We start from the raw sequence: 14,561 nt of genomic DNA, 5'->3' as shown, positions 1-14,561 counted from the left end.
ACACGTCATTTACGTGTTTTGAATAAGCAAACTCGGTTAATCAAGTGCATTATAGGATATGGAGTTTTGTTGGTTGCTATTTGATGACCCAATTTTATGATTTGTAAGCCCTCAAATCAAAATCTTGTTTTTTTCTTTTTAGTTCCTTCGCTTCTTCACTTGATTATTAGCATCAGCCCCTGGTCAGAATAACATTAAAGCGACCCTTAGTTTCGTATGTGCATGTAACCTTGAATTTGCCTTTGTAACGCGTCAACGTTTTCCTCATGGCTCGAAACCCACGAAGTAATCTCATACAAAATTTGTCTTTAGATCCAAAATTGTCATCCTATCACCTGATTCAAAAATTGCTTAGTGACCTAAATAAACCCCGCCACCAAACAACCGAAGTTTGAGTTTTTTTGTTTGTTTTTTTGGAAATTAAAGAAAAAGAGAAGGCTAATCAGCCGACGCAAAATCATTGAGGACAGACCTCAATTCACTGTGCTGCAACGCTAGCTTCTGCTTCTTCAGCTGAGTCTGAGATGAAGTTCCCACTTCCTGGTCCTTTAAAAGAACCTGCACAACTTCGCAAAATGATACCACAACCAGCATTGGTTGTTGTCAAAATCCAAGAAGCATCACAGTTACATTATTAATGTAATTCTGGATAACTGAAGTTGCTGCCTGATAACAACCTAGCTAATTGACCAGGTGTGTTATTCTTGTTTTTGAAAATCCTTGAGCACCTCGCCTTCCAAATGAACCAACATTTGGTCCAAGCAAGTGCCATTGATATGATATTCCCTTCCCTGTCACCCACTTTATAGTGATCTAAGAAGTAGAAGACATGTTAGAAAATACTAATTGTACAGTCATTGGTGGTAGTAGTCTCCAAACTTCTTTCGCATAATCACAATCAAAGTTAAGCATCTACGTTTAATACAGATCTCAGTTTTTGTTTTGTTGTCAGAGCGTCCTGTGAACATTTCCAAATGAAAAGTTCGATTCTTGGAGATGTATCCATCCTCCATGATGTCTTCTAAAATTTTGTGAGACCGTTGAGAAATTTGGTGTGTTGGATTACTTAATTCTGCATAAACTGACTTGACATTCCCCATCTGTTGTAGGAGTCCCCCATTTGTTGCAGGAGTGGATCTTAGTCTATCTTTACTTAAAGACTCTACAATTGGACTCAGGAGAGCAAGTAGAGGAGTTCAATTAGCACTCGGCAGAGCAAGTGGAGGAGCTCAATTAGCATTGACCTGGGGCAAGAAAATGCAAAAGACCAATATTGATTTTGCACCAGAGAAAGAAGAAATATTACAAGCCATTCAGACCTTTATTTCAAAACTTTAACCGGAAAGGTCCAAATTTTCATTCACTTTTGAAAGCATTCTTCTTTATTTCAAAACTTTAACCGGAAAGGTTCCAATCTTCATCTACTTTTAACAGCATTACATACTTTTAACAGCATTACATTCTAATCCAAACCCTAACCCTGCTAGCCAAGATGATGATCACCTTGTTGTACCAATGAGTAGGTAGCTCAGTTGAGCTTCTCTTCTCTTTTTTCTATAAAAAAAACCTTCCTGAGCAGTATGTTCATGATATCCTTCACCACTGTTGAGGTAAAACAAGTTATGTATGTGAAGTAGCCTTATTCCCATTACTAAGATTTGCCCATCCCGACCAGCAGATGAAGAATGGATAATATAATGTCACCAAGGGGGCTGTCTACTTTCCACTCTCTTCCACTCTAAATGATGAACAAGGGAAAATTGTTGGGGTCGGCTGTAAGTTCTACTAGTTATCATGGGCATGTTTCGTGTTTTGTCTGAGCTGGTTATGTTCTGGCCGGCACACATTAGAAGACTATAATCTTCCAGCGCCATGAATTAACAGCCAAGAGACCTTGCCGTTCAAAACAAGGAACTAAGTGGCCTGGGATGTAAAATTAACCTAAGCATGCCAAGAGATCATGTCTGTATCATGTGGTTAATCAGGGTTTTAACCAACGAAAATAAAGCTTTAACACACAATTAAGGAAAGCGCAAAATGAAAAAGATATCTCTACTAATCTCTGTTGCTATTCTTTGCATCGTTATCACACAAGATCATAGAGATCCGAACAAAGTACAGATCCCAAAAGTGAACCAGTAACACCATGAACCATCAACCATAGAGAAGGACTCAAAGATCATCAAACACTACCTAGAACCAAGAACAAGAACCAGAACATAACTAACACCAAACTCGACTGAAATTAAAAAAGATAAACCCCTAAGGGTCTTATTTTAACTAGGGAATCAAAACCCTAACTCCTCCAGCTGCCTTCTGAACGGCCGCCACCACCACCACCGTAGCCGCCACCACCGCTTCCTCTGTCACCTCCATAACCACCACCACCGCCTTCACGACGTTGACCGTAGCCACCACCACCGCCTTCACGACGCTGACCGTATCCTCCACCACCACCACCGCTGCGGAAGCCACCGCCTCCACCGCCACCGCCACCACTCCCTCGTGATTGAGCTTCGTTTACAGTGATGTTACGGCCGTCAAGGTTCTGTCCGTTCATTCCTTCAATGGCATCTCTCATGGATTGTTCGTTAGCGAAAGTGACGAACCCAAAACCCCTGGATCTTCCAGTCTCACGGTCATTGATGATCTAAAAAACACACAAACAAACATAAATCAGATACAGAATCAAAAGAAAAACATCAAAAAAGAAAAGATCTGAACTAAAATTGATCGATCTACGTCTCGTAAGGGACGAAGATGAACATACCGTTTAAGGTTGATCAATAATAAACACAGATATCATAGAGAAACAGTAACAGAGAACAGTAACAGTAACAGGTAGAGAGAACGAGAAAGATCCTGATCGAACAACCAGAGTCCGATTCGATCTCTGCGAACGTTAATCGCAAGAACGAACCTTAGATTCAACGACATCTCCAAAAGTACTGAAAGCTTTGGTTAGTGAATCGTCATTGGTAGCCCAGGCAAGTCCACCAACAAAACATCTGTATTCAACATCAGCCATTTCTACTGAACAGAGAAAGAAACCCTAGTAATGGAGTAAAGAACTAACGAAGAAGAAAGTAGTGAAAAGAGGGGATAAGAACAAGATCCACCTCTAAAAGAAAGCACGATTTTTTTTCTAAGCCCAATGTCCTGCTTTTATAGTGAAAATGAAGGTCTAAGTCGGCTTAACTAGGGTTAGAAAACGAATCTTTGATATTTTCTTCTCGTACGGGGTTAAAATTTGTTACTAGGGTTTTGGATGCACCCGTAACTTTACTCTCTGGCAATATACGGAAGGGTTAACCAATACGGAATACCCCTACTATAACATGAAAGTAGACCGTTTTTTATTAGGGTTTTATTTCCTCGGGGGCACCTTGTTATAGAACTTCGTTTGGTTTTATTTCGGCTGCACTTTTTGATTTGTATAAATTGAAATTGTTGATTGATCAAAAAAAAAAAATAACGATTTTGATCATGATAAAAAAATAAGTAAAATCCCAGCCAACTCGATTTCACAAGCGAAACATCGTACCTCCGAATATTGTGGCATGGTTCTATTATTTCAAAGATGGCAGGAGCCAAATTGGAGGAGATTACTATGTTATAATAAACCGATCAGTTTTTGCCTATTAAGCTACATTAGGCAACCCCATTTCCGATATGGCTAACAAAATCAAAAAATGTAACTTAGAAAGATTTTCTTTTTCGAAGGAAAACAGGAGTAAGCCTCAAAATTCATATATTTTCTAGAAAATTTTCATTGCAAATGGAAATACATGAATAAATACAAATATTATGTATTATAAAATACAACAAGAGTACTAAATACATGCATTCCATTGAGGATGTTGATGATTGTGGGATGGTGTAAAACTGCTGATTCCACCATTTGAATTTTCATTCTTCAATGAGAGAAATTTTCTCTTCTTCATAAAGATAAGATACTCCAAAAAAGAGTAATTTGTGTTGTGCATCGAAATTGTAATCACATCCAGCAGCTATGGATCCTCATAAATATGCACATTTACGGCACTCCGGTGTTAATTGCCCTTGAATGTATCTGAAACGATTGAATCAATCGATAGAAACGCCTTAAAGTATAATCTGAGTTGGAAGAAGGATGGAGAAGAAGAAGAATAAAAAGGAAAAGAAAAGACAAAAATGGTTATGCAGAGGTTAATTCTTTAAGCCTTGGGGACTTAAGCACGTCGTGACACACTGAGGCAAAACCAAAACTTTTTATTATATATAATTTTTTTTGGAAGGAAAGATGAGGATATACTTCTTTAGATTATATCAATTGGAAAGCTATATAACAGGTTAATTCAAGTACATCATATAGATACAACATAAAAGTATAAGAGAAAAATATTACTATAGCATAAGAATTGTAATATAATATAAGTACATAATTGTTGATCATAGAAGTAATCGACGTAATTGGAGGGATGGTGTTTTGGTTATGCATCCACCATTTGGAAACTTCTTCTTCTTCATTAAGAAAAAATCCTTTTATAGATCCTTTTATAAAAAGGATAATTTGCACTAAACATCATTATCATCACCAATTCTAGTAGCCATTGATCTTGCTTGATTTAATTATCGTCATACCGAAATTGATTGTCTTCGAAGATATACTTAAATATATCATCGGGCTCAAACTGGAACGCCCAAAGGCTATAGGAAATATACCATCGGGCTTAAATATAGTTTGCACTAAACATCATTATCATCACCAATGACACATATAAATACAACTGCATGACGCCATGAGATATTACAGGTGAAAATCAAAACTAATATCGCAAATAATGATTTTTCAATTGAAAACATGAAAAACTAATTACAAAACCCAAATTTACTCGGAAAATTTGATATCTTAAATCCGAGTAGATTTAGATTTGAAGATGAAGAAATATAAAATAAGAGAGTTTTGGGATATTTTTCTCGAAAAAAACGGTTATACATAGAGTGGGGAGAGAGATCGGTCAAGTGCAAGGAGTTTACAATTTTCTATATTGAAAGACAACAATTTCTCTTCATATAAACAAGTGGATTACATGCGATCCACCGGATGGGCTAGATACATAACATACAATAAAATGAAGAATTTTTACATAGTTCTGACAATTTATTGGGGTTGAAGAAACAAGCTTTATTGGCTGCCTTCTGAATTGAATGCCTTTGTAGTGGTTGCCTTCAATAAAATTGTGCCTCTTTAATTGAAATAGATTGGTATGATGTTATATTTTTAACTAAATTACACTCATCTAAAAGCAGGCTAGAAATCAGAAAAACTTGGCATAGTCATTACCACGTACTTTGATGAGGCATTTTCCTCACATTAGTTGTCATTAGTAGAGTTGGCTGCCTTTTGAATGTTTTTAACTGTCTTCTATTATAATGGTTTCCTTGGATAAAGTTGCGCCTCTTGACTGAAATAAAATGGCTTGATATTAAATTTCTAACTAAATTAGAGATTGAGATCCAGGTCAGAAATCAAAAAAAATTGACATATATGTCCTTATAATGTAGGTTGACGATTATTTTTTCCGAGATATTTGCAAATTGTTTCCCTTTCAATCTCGTTTTTAATGAAAATGAAATCGAAATTTCAGACACCAGTACAAAATTTTGTTTTAATTTTTTGTATGAACTTTCGATTTTTGTTTTAGTTTTTATCATTAAAATTATCTTTAGGTTAAACTGGGAGCTTAGTTGCCTACCTTGGACTAGCTTCACTTGCAGTGGTTGCCTTTGATAAAGTTGCGCCACTTGAATCGAAGTAGACCAGTTTGATATTACATTTCTAACTAAATTAGAGTGGTATAGATTTGGTTCAAAAATCAGAAAAACTTGGCATATATACTTATCATGTAGTTTTCCCGCATATTTTGCTAGACATATGCATACTTATTGCCTTTGGTACATAATTTTATTTTTGAGCTTTTTACAAACTTTTGATTTTGTTTTAATTTTTCCATATGAATTAGCTATAGGTTAAAATTGAAAGCTTTAGCAGATTGTCTCTAGTTTAAAAATGATATTATATGCATTATTTAATTTAATATTTAAGGAGATATAATCTTAACATTTCGCGCATGGGTATATCCAATATACAAACTTGACTTCCTTAAAGGTCCAAAAGCCTAATCTATGTTGTTTATTTTTTAAATTAGCATTTGTAGCACGTTCTCTTTCTTTAATTTGGATGTTTTGTCTTGATTTGAATTACCTTTTTAACGAAGAATTGAATAAATTAGTGATAATTATGAAGATTTAACTTCTGTTAGTTAGAGCTTATTTGGTCCCAACCATTGTGGGAGTCAACATGGTGAAAAATAGAGAATCCTCGACATAAATTCTCCCAACCAAATATGTCACATAATAAAATAGATTGAGTTGATTAATTGAATACCTAGTGTCATGCTGAGAATAGAGATCCAATATTAACCAAAAAAAGAAACATCCTACGATTTGGATCAGAGTTTTTAGACGTGTCATATGGTAAGAGATAATAATCCAGTCGTGACATTAGGGGTTAATAAAAATGTCATCACCCACAGTTCAAGGAATGCAAGACTTAATTTTCTATTCGATAAAGAAGATGTATTTCCAAACCAGAAATAGTGAATATTGAAACACTTAACATATATAAAATCATAATTAGAAAAACATTTAGATTTCAGAAGAAAACCTAATAAATAATCGATAATTTTCAACAAGTTCTAACAAGCATAGTCAAGTTGTTAATTTTAACTTTCCTAAAACCAACTCATTATCATGTTTTCGTACACCCCAGTCATCAGGTTCCATTTTTCTCAGTCATCTAGGACAAGTGATTTTCTCGACAATAAAATTTTACAAGGCCGAAATTCGTTTTCCTACACAAACCTTTATGGCACGATAAAATATGACATCTTATAAGGAGGAGTAGCGTAACCAACACTGTTGACTAAGGGTCTACTTATTGCTTGCAATGAATAGCTACTTAATTTGTAATCTTTGCTTTTGATGGCATCGAGCCAACCCATATGGACTATAATTTTAATATGTAAACTGGTAGTTTCGTTGTTAGTATTCAGTAAAGCATACCCTTGCCACATTTATGTTTTTGAGTGTTGATTTTTCTTTTGATCTAGATATAAGACGAATAAGTTTAGCAGAATATTTTATACATGTCATTGAATTAATATATCTATTTAAAATAAAATAAGACTGTAGAAATGTGTGAACAAATGTCTCATTCCACTGATGTCATTGTAGTACAGTGGTAAAATTATTAGGTGATGATACCAGTGACTCGAGTTCAAAGCTCTCCAACATCAAATTTTTTACCGATAAAAAGATAAATAAAAATGTCTCCCTTCAAGTTTATAAGTTCTCAGGCAATAAAAATGTCTTCCTTCAAGTTTATAAGTTATCTGGTAAGACCCGTTGGTCATGGTAGAAAATGGTATAAACATTCAAATCACGATTAGCTGCACCATGTCTAGGTGGAACTACAATTTTACCATGACCCTTGCAACAAAATCTCATTCAAGTTTCTCATAAATTTTGAACCCTATTATTGGGGCTTAAAAAGTCTTGGTCTTTTGGGGGCTTTTTAGGGTCACCAAATAGTAATTGGGTCACTCCCGTCAAATATTTATATAATGACTAATATGACCCCTCACTGATTTTAGATAATAAACTTGATTAATAGCACTAATCATGATTAGCTAATTAATCAACACTAATTCATTTCTTTAAGTTAAGTGTTGAAGTTGAAAATCAAAACAAAAAAAATCAGACGGAAGAGGAGGAGAAGAAGAAGAAGAAGAGGAAAAAAAAAATTGGGGAAAAAAATGAAAATCAGTGATTCAAGCAAAACTTTTGATGTAGTTGAACCCTCATCTTCAAAATACGATAACATATTAATACCCATCAACAACGATCAGTTCTTTGCTGATTTTTCAGAAAATCATGATTTTTTTTCTCAAACTCAAAATAACCCTTATGAACCTTACTATGATTTCGAAGGACTAACCTAAGAAGAAGAATAAACCGAAGAAACAATTGCTCAAGATTACCAGGTATACCTCTATTCTAACTCCTATTTCAGTTTTTAAGCTCGGAGTTGCAAGAAGTTTCGATTTTTTCCTTCCGAAAATCTTAGGTTTCCATCCGCCAGGTACAATCACGGCTGGGAAACCATGAACTCCTAGCATATTCAATATTACGGTTCACTATTGATGAACTCCCAGCCGTTATCATAACATTACAGATGGGACGATGAATATTCCTGGCCGTAACTAAAAAATTACGGTCAGGTTTTTTCTACGTGCATGGGAAGCATTTAATATTGTCGGCGGCGGTTAGGCATCCTGTCCGAAAATACTAAATGCTATTTAATGCTGTCGACGCCGGTTGGGTTACCCATCCGTAACTAATTTTACGGCTCATTTTTTAGGCCGTAAGCTGACTCATCCAGTTACAGGGTAATTTACGTCTTGGAATTCCTGGACGTAACCGGTTTACGGTTAGGAATAGTACTTTTCTGCCCAACCGTTGATGTTACGGCGGCTGGAAAATCACTTGTCGACCCAGCCGTATACTGTTTGACGGCTGGAATATCACTTGTCGACCCAGACGTATACTCCTTGACGGCTGGAATATCACTCGTAGACCCAGCCGTTTCTGTTTGTTTAAATTTCTTTTGTGAATAATTATGTGACATATGTCATTCTATTATAGATTGTACCGTACATTCTGATGGAAGACCAAGAGGTAGTTATGGAAGATCAATAGGTGGTTATTGAAGAGCAAGACGAGGTTATGAAAGATCAACCCCAACCTGTGCAAGTTTCCGAGGACACAAGTGCTCATTATGCAAACAACTATGAGTGGAAAGATAAGGAAGATGCAAATAAGTGGGCTCGATCACAAGGGCTGAAAAAGATGTGCATCGTAGTCCAGAATAAACAAGTTACATTCAACAGCTTTCAAATGGTTTACGGGTGTAGTGGAAAGTATGAGAGGCACAAAAAAAAAGGGTAGTGATTATATACCAAAAACCACGAGGAAGAAGATATTATATAATACGAAGAATATCGGATGCCCTTTTAAGATTAAATTTAAATTTAACGACGATAAGAAAATGTGGTGTATGAAAAAAGTCGTCTCGGGTTATCATAATCATCATATTCCGGAGAGTTTGATCAACCATCCTTATTCGGCAAGGCTCAACCCTTTAGAAAAGGAGTTAGTACGCGTGTTGAATAAAAGACGCACAAGACCTATTGATATTATTAGTGGCATGAAGGTGTTAAACTCATCCTCATTGTCAACTCTCTATAACGAAAGAGAAAAAATTAGAAAAGAGTCATAGGAAGAGAGATTGCTTATGCAACAATTATTGTTTTTGTTTGAGGAGGCAAAATACTCTACCGCCTATGAAACGAATGAAGAAAAGGAAGTGGAATATCTTTTAATCGCCAATCCGGAATGTGTACAATTGGCAAGATGCTTTCATCAAATTCTCTTTATGGATTGCACGTATAAAATGAACAAGTATAACATGCCGATATTGAACTTTGTTGGGCAAACATCTATCAAGTCGACATTTACCGTTGCATTTTGTTTATTGAAAGACGAGTCGAAGGAAAGTTATTTGTGGGCATTGCAAATGGTCAAGTTATTGTATCAAGAAGGTTATAATCCTAGGGTGTTAATTACGGATAAGGAGAAATAATTGATGTGGGTCATACCACGTGTTTTCCCCTACGTGCGTCATCATCTTTGCACGTTTCATATATGGAACAATGTGCAAACTAATTGCAAGAGGGTTATATGGTCAGCAAAGAAGACCGATATGGAGAGGATTAAAAATCTACCGTTGGAGATACAACAAGAAGAGAAAGAAAAGTTAGAGATCAATGACAAGATAGCCGAGGTGCTTTGGGCGGATTTTCAAAGTCATTGGGAACAACTAATATGTCGCTTACGGAACCATTATATTTTCTAAGGGAGCGTTTTTTAATGGAAAAACGGTCAACCTACCCAGATGTTGTAACATATTTGAAGAACGAGTTATTGGATCCCCACAAATAAAAGTTTGTTAGTGCATGGGTAAACCGTTATAGACCTTATGACAATCAAGCCACAAGCACGGTGGAGTCGGCTCACTATCGGTTCAAGAGTAAGTTAAATGGTTATGATGGTGGATTCGTTGTTATTTTTGAAGCTATGGTTGAGTATTTCAAGCGTGATCTCGATAGAATTAAAAGGGATTTTGAAAAGAGCCGATCTAGATTGGTTACTGACTACCGGAATAGCTCTTGGCTCCGCGAATAAGTTTATATGTTTCTCAATGGGCAATCCTAAAAATGATAATGGAAGTGGAGGCTTTGGAGGAACACAATTTTCCACCGGGAATGAGATGTAATTGTCCCATTAAGTCGGCTTTGGGGCTCCCATGTAGGCATGCGGTAGCAAATTATCTCACAAGGATGATTCCGATTGAAGATATAGATCCATTTTGGAAACAACTAACATTTAAAAATCCATCACCAAATCAAGGTCTTGCGGAAGTGTTTTGCGACACAGAGGTACACAAGGAACTTTTTGAGAAGTACTCTTCTTTACTACCGTCTCAAAGACAACTTTGGTTATATGAATTGTGGAAATTCAAACGTCCACTCACTAGAGAAGATATTTTAGAACCTTAAAAGGGGCAGGGCAAGGGTAGGCCTTCAACCAAAACAACAAAGAAACGAGAAAGGGCAGAAGCTAAGAGAAAGGTTTCAGAAGTTCCACAATTGACTCCTTCAATGAGAAGAGATCCTTCGGGTTTTGAGAAGTTGAACGAATTGTACAAACTTAAACGAAAGGAAATGGAAAGAGGCGGACCAAGTGGATCTAGTGAAATGAAGGGAAAAGGCCGCAAGAAGAATGTGGTTGTTGCATCCCAAGAAAGTTCAAAAAGAAAAGTTGATAGTGGAGTCAAAATTAAAGACCCGGTTGTTCCATCCCAACAAGGTTCAACAACAAAAGAAGCTAGTAGTGTCCAAAGAAAAGTTGGTGGTGCGGTTGGTATTAAGAAATTAACGATAAGCCTAGGTAATAATGTCAAAGGAAAAGCACCGATGCTCAAACCATTGAAAATCACCCCATACAGAGTTGTTAGTAACCTTGATGGAGAGAAAGAGACAGTCTTCCTGGATGTAGATCAGATGAAATCACCCATATAGATGAGGAAGGTAATTATATCCGACCCACTTACACGATATACAAAAATTACATGCACTTTTTACCACATTTTATTCATGAGTACGTCAAGTCCACCGACGATGTTGAGGGCGACGTAAATTGTGGTTACCATGTGTTCGTAGATCAACTTGGACCTTTTGAGCAGGCAAAAGAATGGGGTGACGACCAAATTACTTATGTTAGGCAAAAGTGTTTGCTTGAACGACGTGTTTTCCCCGATTTCTACAAACCAATGATGAGATTCGAAAGAAATGACACGGAGGCGATGCTAAACGAGGAGTTCAAAGCATTTGAACGGCGTTTAATGGGCAACACTACATTGACAAGTGAATATTGGATGAAAATGCCAATATATGGCTATCTACTCGCCAACTCATTCCATTGCGTTATTCATTCCATCTCCTGTGCAGATAGTGTTATATACGCACCAACAAGACGTGTTTTTACCGAAGAAGAATCTCCAAAGATAATCATCATGGGGTTCGTGAACATGAACCATTATATCGGCCTCCAATTGAAAGATGGATGCCCATTACCTCCATTAAGGAAGGTAGACGGATGTGACGACGAAATACCAATGAGTTGGTGTCATAGGTTCGAGGAAAGATTTCAATTGTGGGATGCATTACGGTTATCGAGGGATGGCCCTTTGTGTGTACTAATGAGTTCCGATGAGGGTGACTATGAGTAAATGTGGCGTGAAGGTATATGATAACAATCTTTTTGGTACGGTGGTGATTAAAATGATAATATGATAACAATGTGGTGTGAACCTATGTATTTTGAATCACTCATTATATATGAAGAATCTAGTTTTAATCTTATTATGTGTTTGTAATGATAATATGATAAACTTATGTGGTTATTTAGAGGTATTTACGACCAGGTCATACGCTGACACGACCTAGCCGTAATGACCCAAGTGAGCTATTCGCAGAATCACGGTTGGGAAACCTAACCGAAAAGCCAGTAACGGCTAGGAATCCTACCCGTGTTTCTCGGTACTGTCAGATTTACGGCTGATAATCCTGGTCGTAACTCTTCCTGGATTATTGGTTTCAGATTTTACTCCGTTACGGTTGAGACACAAAACGTAAAAACGATTTTGGCTAGGATTCCTACCCATAATTCTGGGTACTGTCAGTTTTACGGCTGGTAATCCTGGCCATAACTCTTCCTGGAATATCAATTTCAGATTTTACTTCGTTACGACTGAGGCCGAACCGTAAAACCAATTTCGGCCAGGATTTCTGCACGTAAATCTGTGTACTGTTAGTTTCACGTCTGGTAATCCTAGCCGTTAATCCAACTTAAGACTGGAAATCCTGGCCGTAAATTGCCTTGGAAAGTTAGTTTCATATTATACTTAAACAAGAATCTGATAAATTAAGAATCAAAACACTAGTATCCATTCATTCAAGGTTAAGTCTGCATAATGAAAAGTAAGTCTAAAAAGTAAATCATCCTAATCCATAACCTAAAACATGCTAAAAGTTTGCATAAACATAAGATGGAATGACTTAAACAAGTACATAACCTACAATCATCCACTACGACCAACAATCGAAGGAACATCCTCAGAAGATGATGAAGAACTTTCGGGAGTTTGTGAAAGACTAATCCAATCATCCTCATCGTTAGTATAGAGATCATCCTTCACTGGATTATGTAACTCTAGAAGTCTGAGAATCAGTGTTTATTGTTCCTCGCAATCCAAATGTAAAACCTCCTCAATGTTACGTCTCAGTCCCCTGGCAATCCACTTAGCTCTCCTGACTTATTTTTACATCATTCAATTAATAGTGGTACATAATTTGAGAAACGTATACCAAAAAAAGAACCATATACTTAGCCTGCGTACCATCATCGTAGCAATATCACACATTGGTAGTTCATGGGGTTCTTTCTCCTTTTTAGGGTTCCTAAAAATGATGAAAAACATATCAGAGGATAGGATTACGGATTGGAAATAACAGATAACCCATCTGTTATACACATTATCGGCTGGGAAAAGTGAAACCTCCTCACGTAAACATAATCTCGGCCAAGAAATATGCGGACGACCTAACCGTAAACACAGTATCAACTATAAATTACAAATAATGGTTAGGAAAATTTATTTACGGTTAGGAAACTCCCAGCCGAAACAGTCATCCCTCAATTTTACTCTCAAACACAGGACGACTCACGGCTGGGAAAGTCCCACCCGTAAATGTATTTCACGGTTGGGATCTCAAAGTTTCCTAACCACATGAGACATTAACGGCTGGGAGTTCTTGATGTCCCAACCGTTAGGTATACATTACGGCCAGGACAATATGATATCCCGGCCGTAAACGCTTCAGAAAACCATTTTTGGAAACCCTAAAACGATGATCGAACCTATTTTTACAATATAATGGTAAAATAACTAGTGGGTTTTTCGATTCTTACCTAGTAGGAGTCATTTCTGGAGGATTTGCAGGTGTTTGAACAGATTGGTTCACCACAGGAGGACTTGAAGGTGTTTGAAGAGATTGGTTCACCACATCTCCATGAAAAAGAACACCAATAACTTGCCCTGATTAAGAATCAGGATTCAATCGACCGGATCTTGTCACTCTTGATCTTGCTGCCGTTTTGAGAATCAATGGGGAAGAGAGGGAGATATTATTAGGGTTTTGAGAGTTTTTTTGAGAAGAAGAATAGAGAAAATGAATGTATTTTGATGTTTGGTTTTGATTTAGGATTAAGATTAGGATTAGATTTTGATTTTAAATTATTTATTTATAAAAGATAAATCTGACTTTTCAATCGCTTAAGTCTTCCCTTATCTATAATTTGCCAACCCAAAACAATTAAGCCTCCAAAATGGTCAATCCTTTAAGCCCCAATAACAGGGTTCTAAATTTTAGACAGTTGAAAACAGTTCATGCCGTTACTGACCATTGCCGTGGCCATTTTCCAAACCTTGCCATCACATATGAATTTCATACCAGCAACCATCGACATGCTAGCAACCTAAGGTAAATTGACTCTAGCATATCCATGGTACTTGTGTGTGTATCCCTTTCCAAGCTTATCCTACATTCCTCCTATTCCAGGATTAGTCTGAACCAGGGTACAAGGAAAGTAACTGAGGAAAACCAGCTCAAGTAAAAAGTGAGTAAATCGTACAGAGAGAAAAGATCAACCTGGGTCTTTAATATTCTGTAAATCTTTTTCCCACTATTTTTTCCTGCCAGTTGATTCCCCAGAGGCCCCACGTCCGTATTAATCTGTTCAGAGGTGGAGAGAGGACTTAATACCGTCCTCCCAGT

The 14,561-nt window shown here is 36.8% G+C and overlaps 1 protein-coding gene across 1 annotated transcript; it reads right to left on the bottom strand.

The window, feature by feature from the left end:
* Nucleotides 1–2,026: 2,026 nt before the first annotated feature.
* LOC113288647 (glycine-rich RNA-binding protein-like) lies at nt 2,027–3,150 on the bottom strand. Its single transcript, XM_026537744.1, has 2 exons — nt 2,921–3,150; nt 2,027–2,650 (listed from the first exon to the last, which is right to left on the bottom strand). Exons 1-2 carry the CDS (start codon nt 3,026–3,028, stop codon nt 2,297–2,299), a joined length of 462 nt encoding a protein of 153 aa, XP_026393529.1. The 5' UTR covers nt 3,029–3,150; the 3' UTR covers nt 2,027–2,296.
* Nucleotides 3,151–14,561: the final 11,411 nt, after the last annotated feature.

Source organism: Papaver somniferum, chromosome 6 (genome assembly GCF_003573695.1).
Source record: "Papaver somniferum cultivar HN1 chromosome 6, ASM357369v1, whole genome shotgun sequence".
Classification (NCBI taxonomy): Eukaryota; Viridiplantae; Streptophyta; class Magnoliopsida; order Ranunculales; family Papaveraceae; genus Papaver; species Papaver somniferum.
The sequence above is the reverse complement of the archived record's forward strand: the minus strand, read 5'-3'. Positions and strand labels throughout refer to the sequence as shown.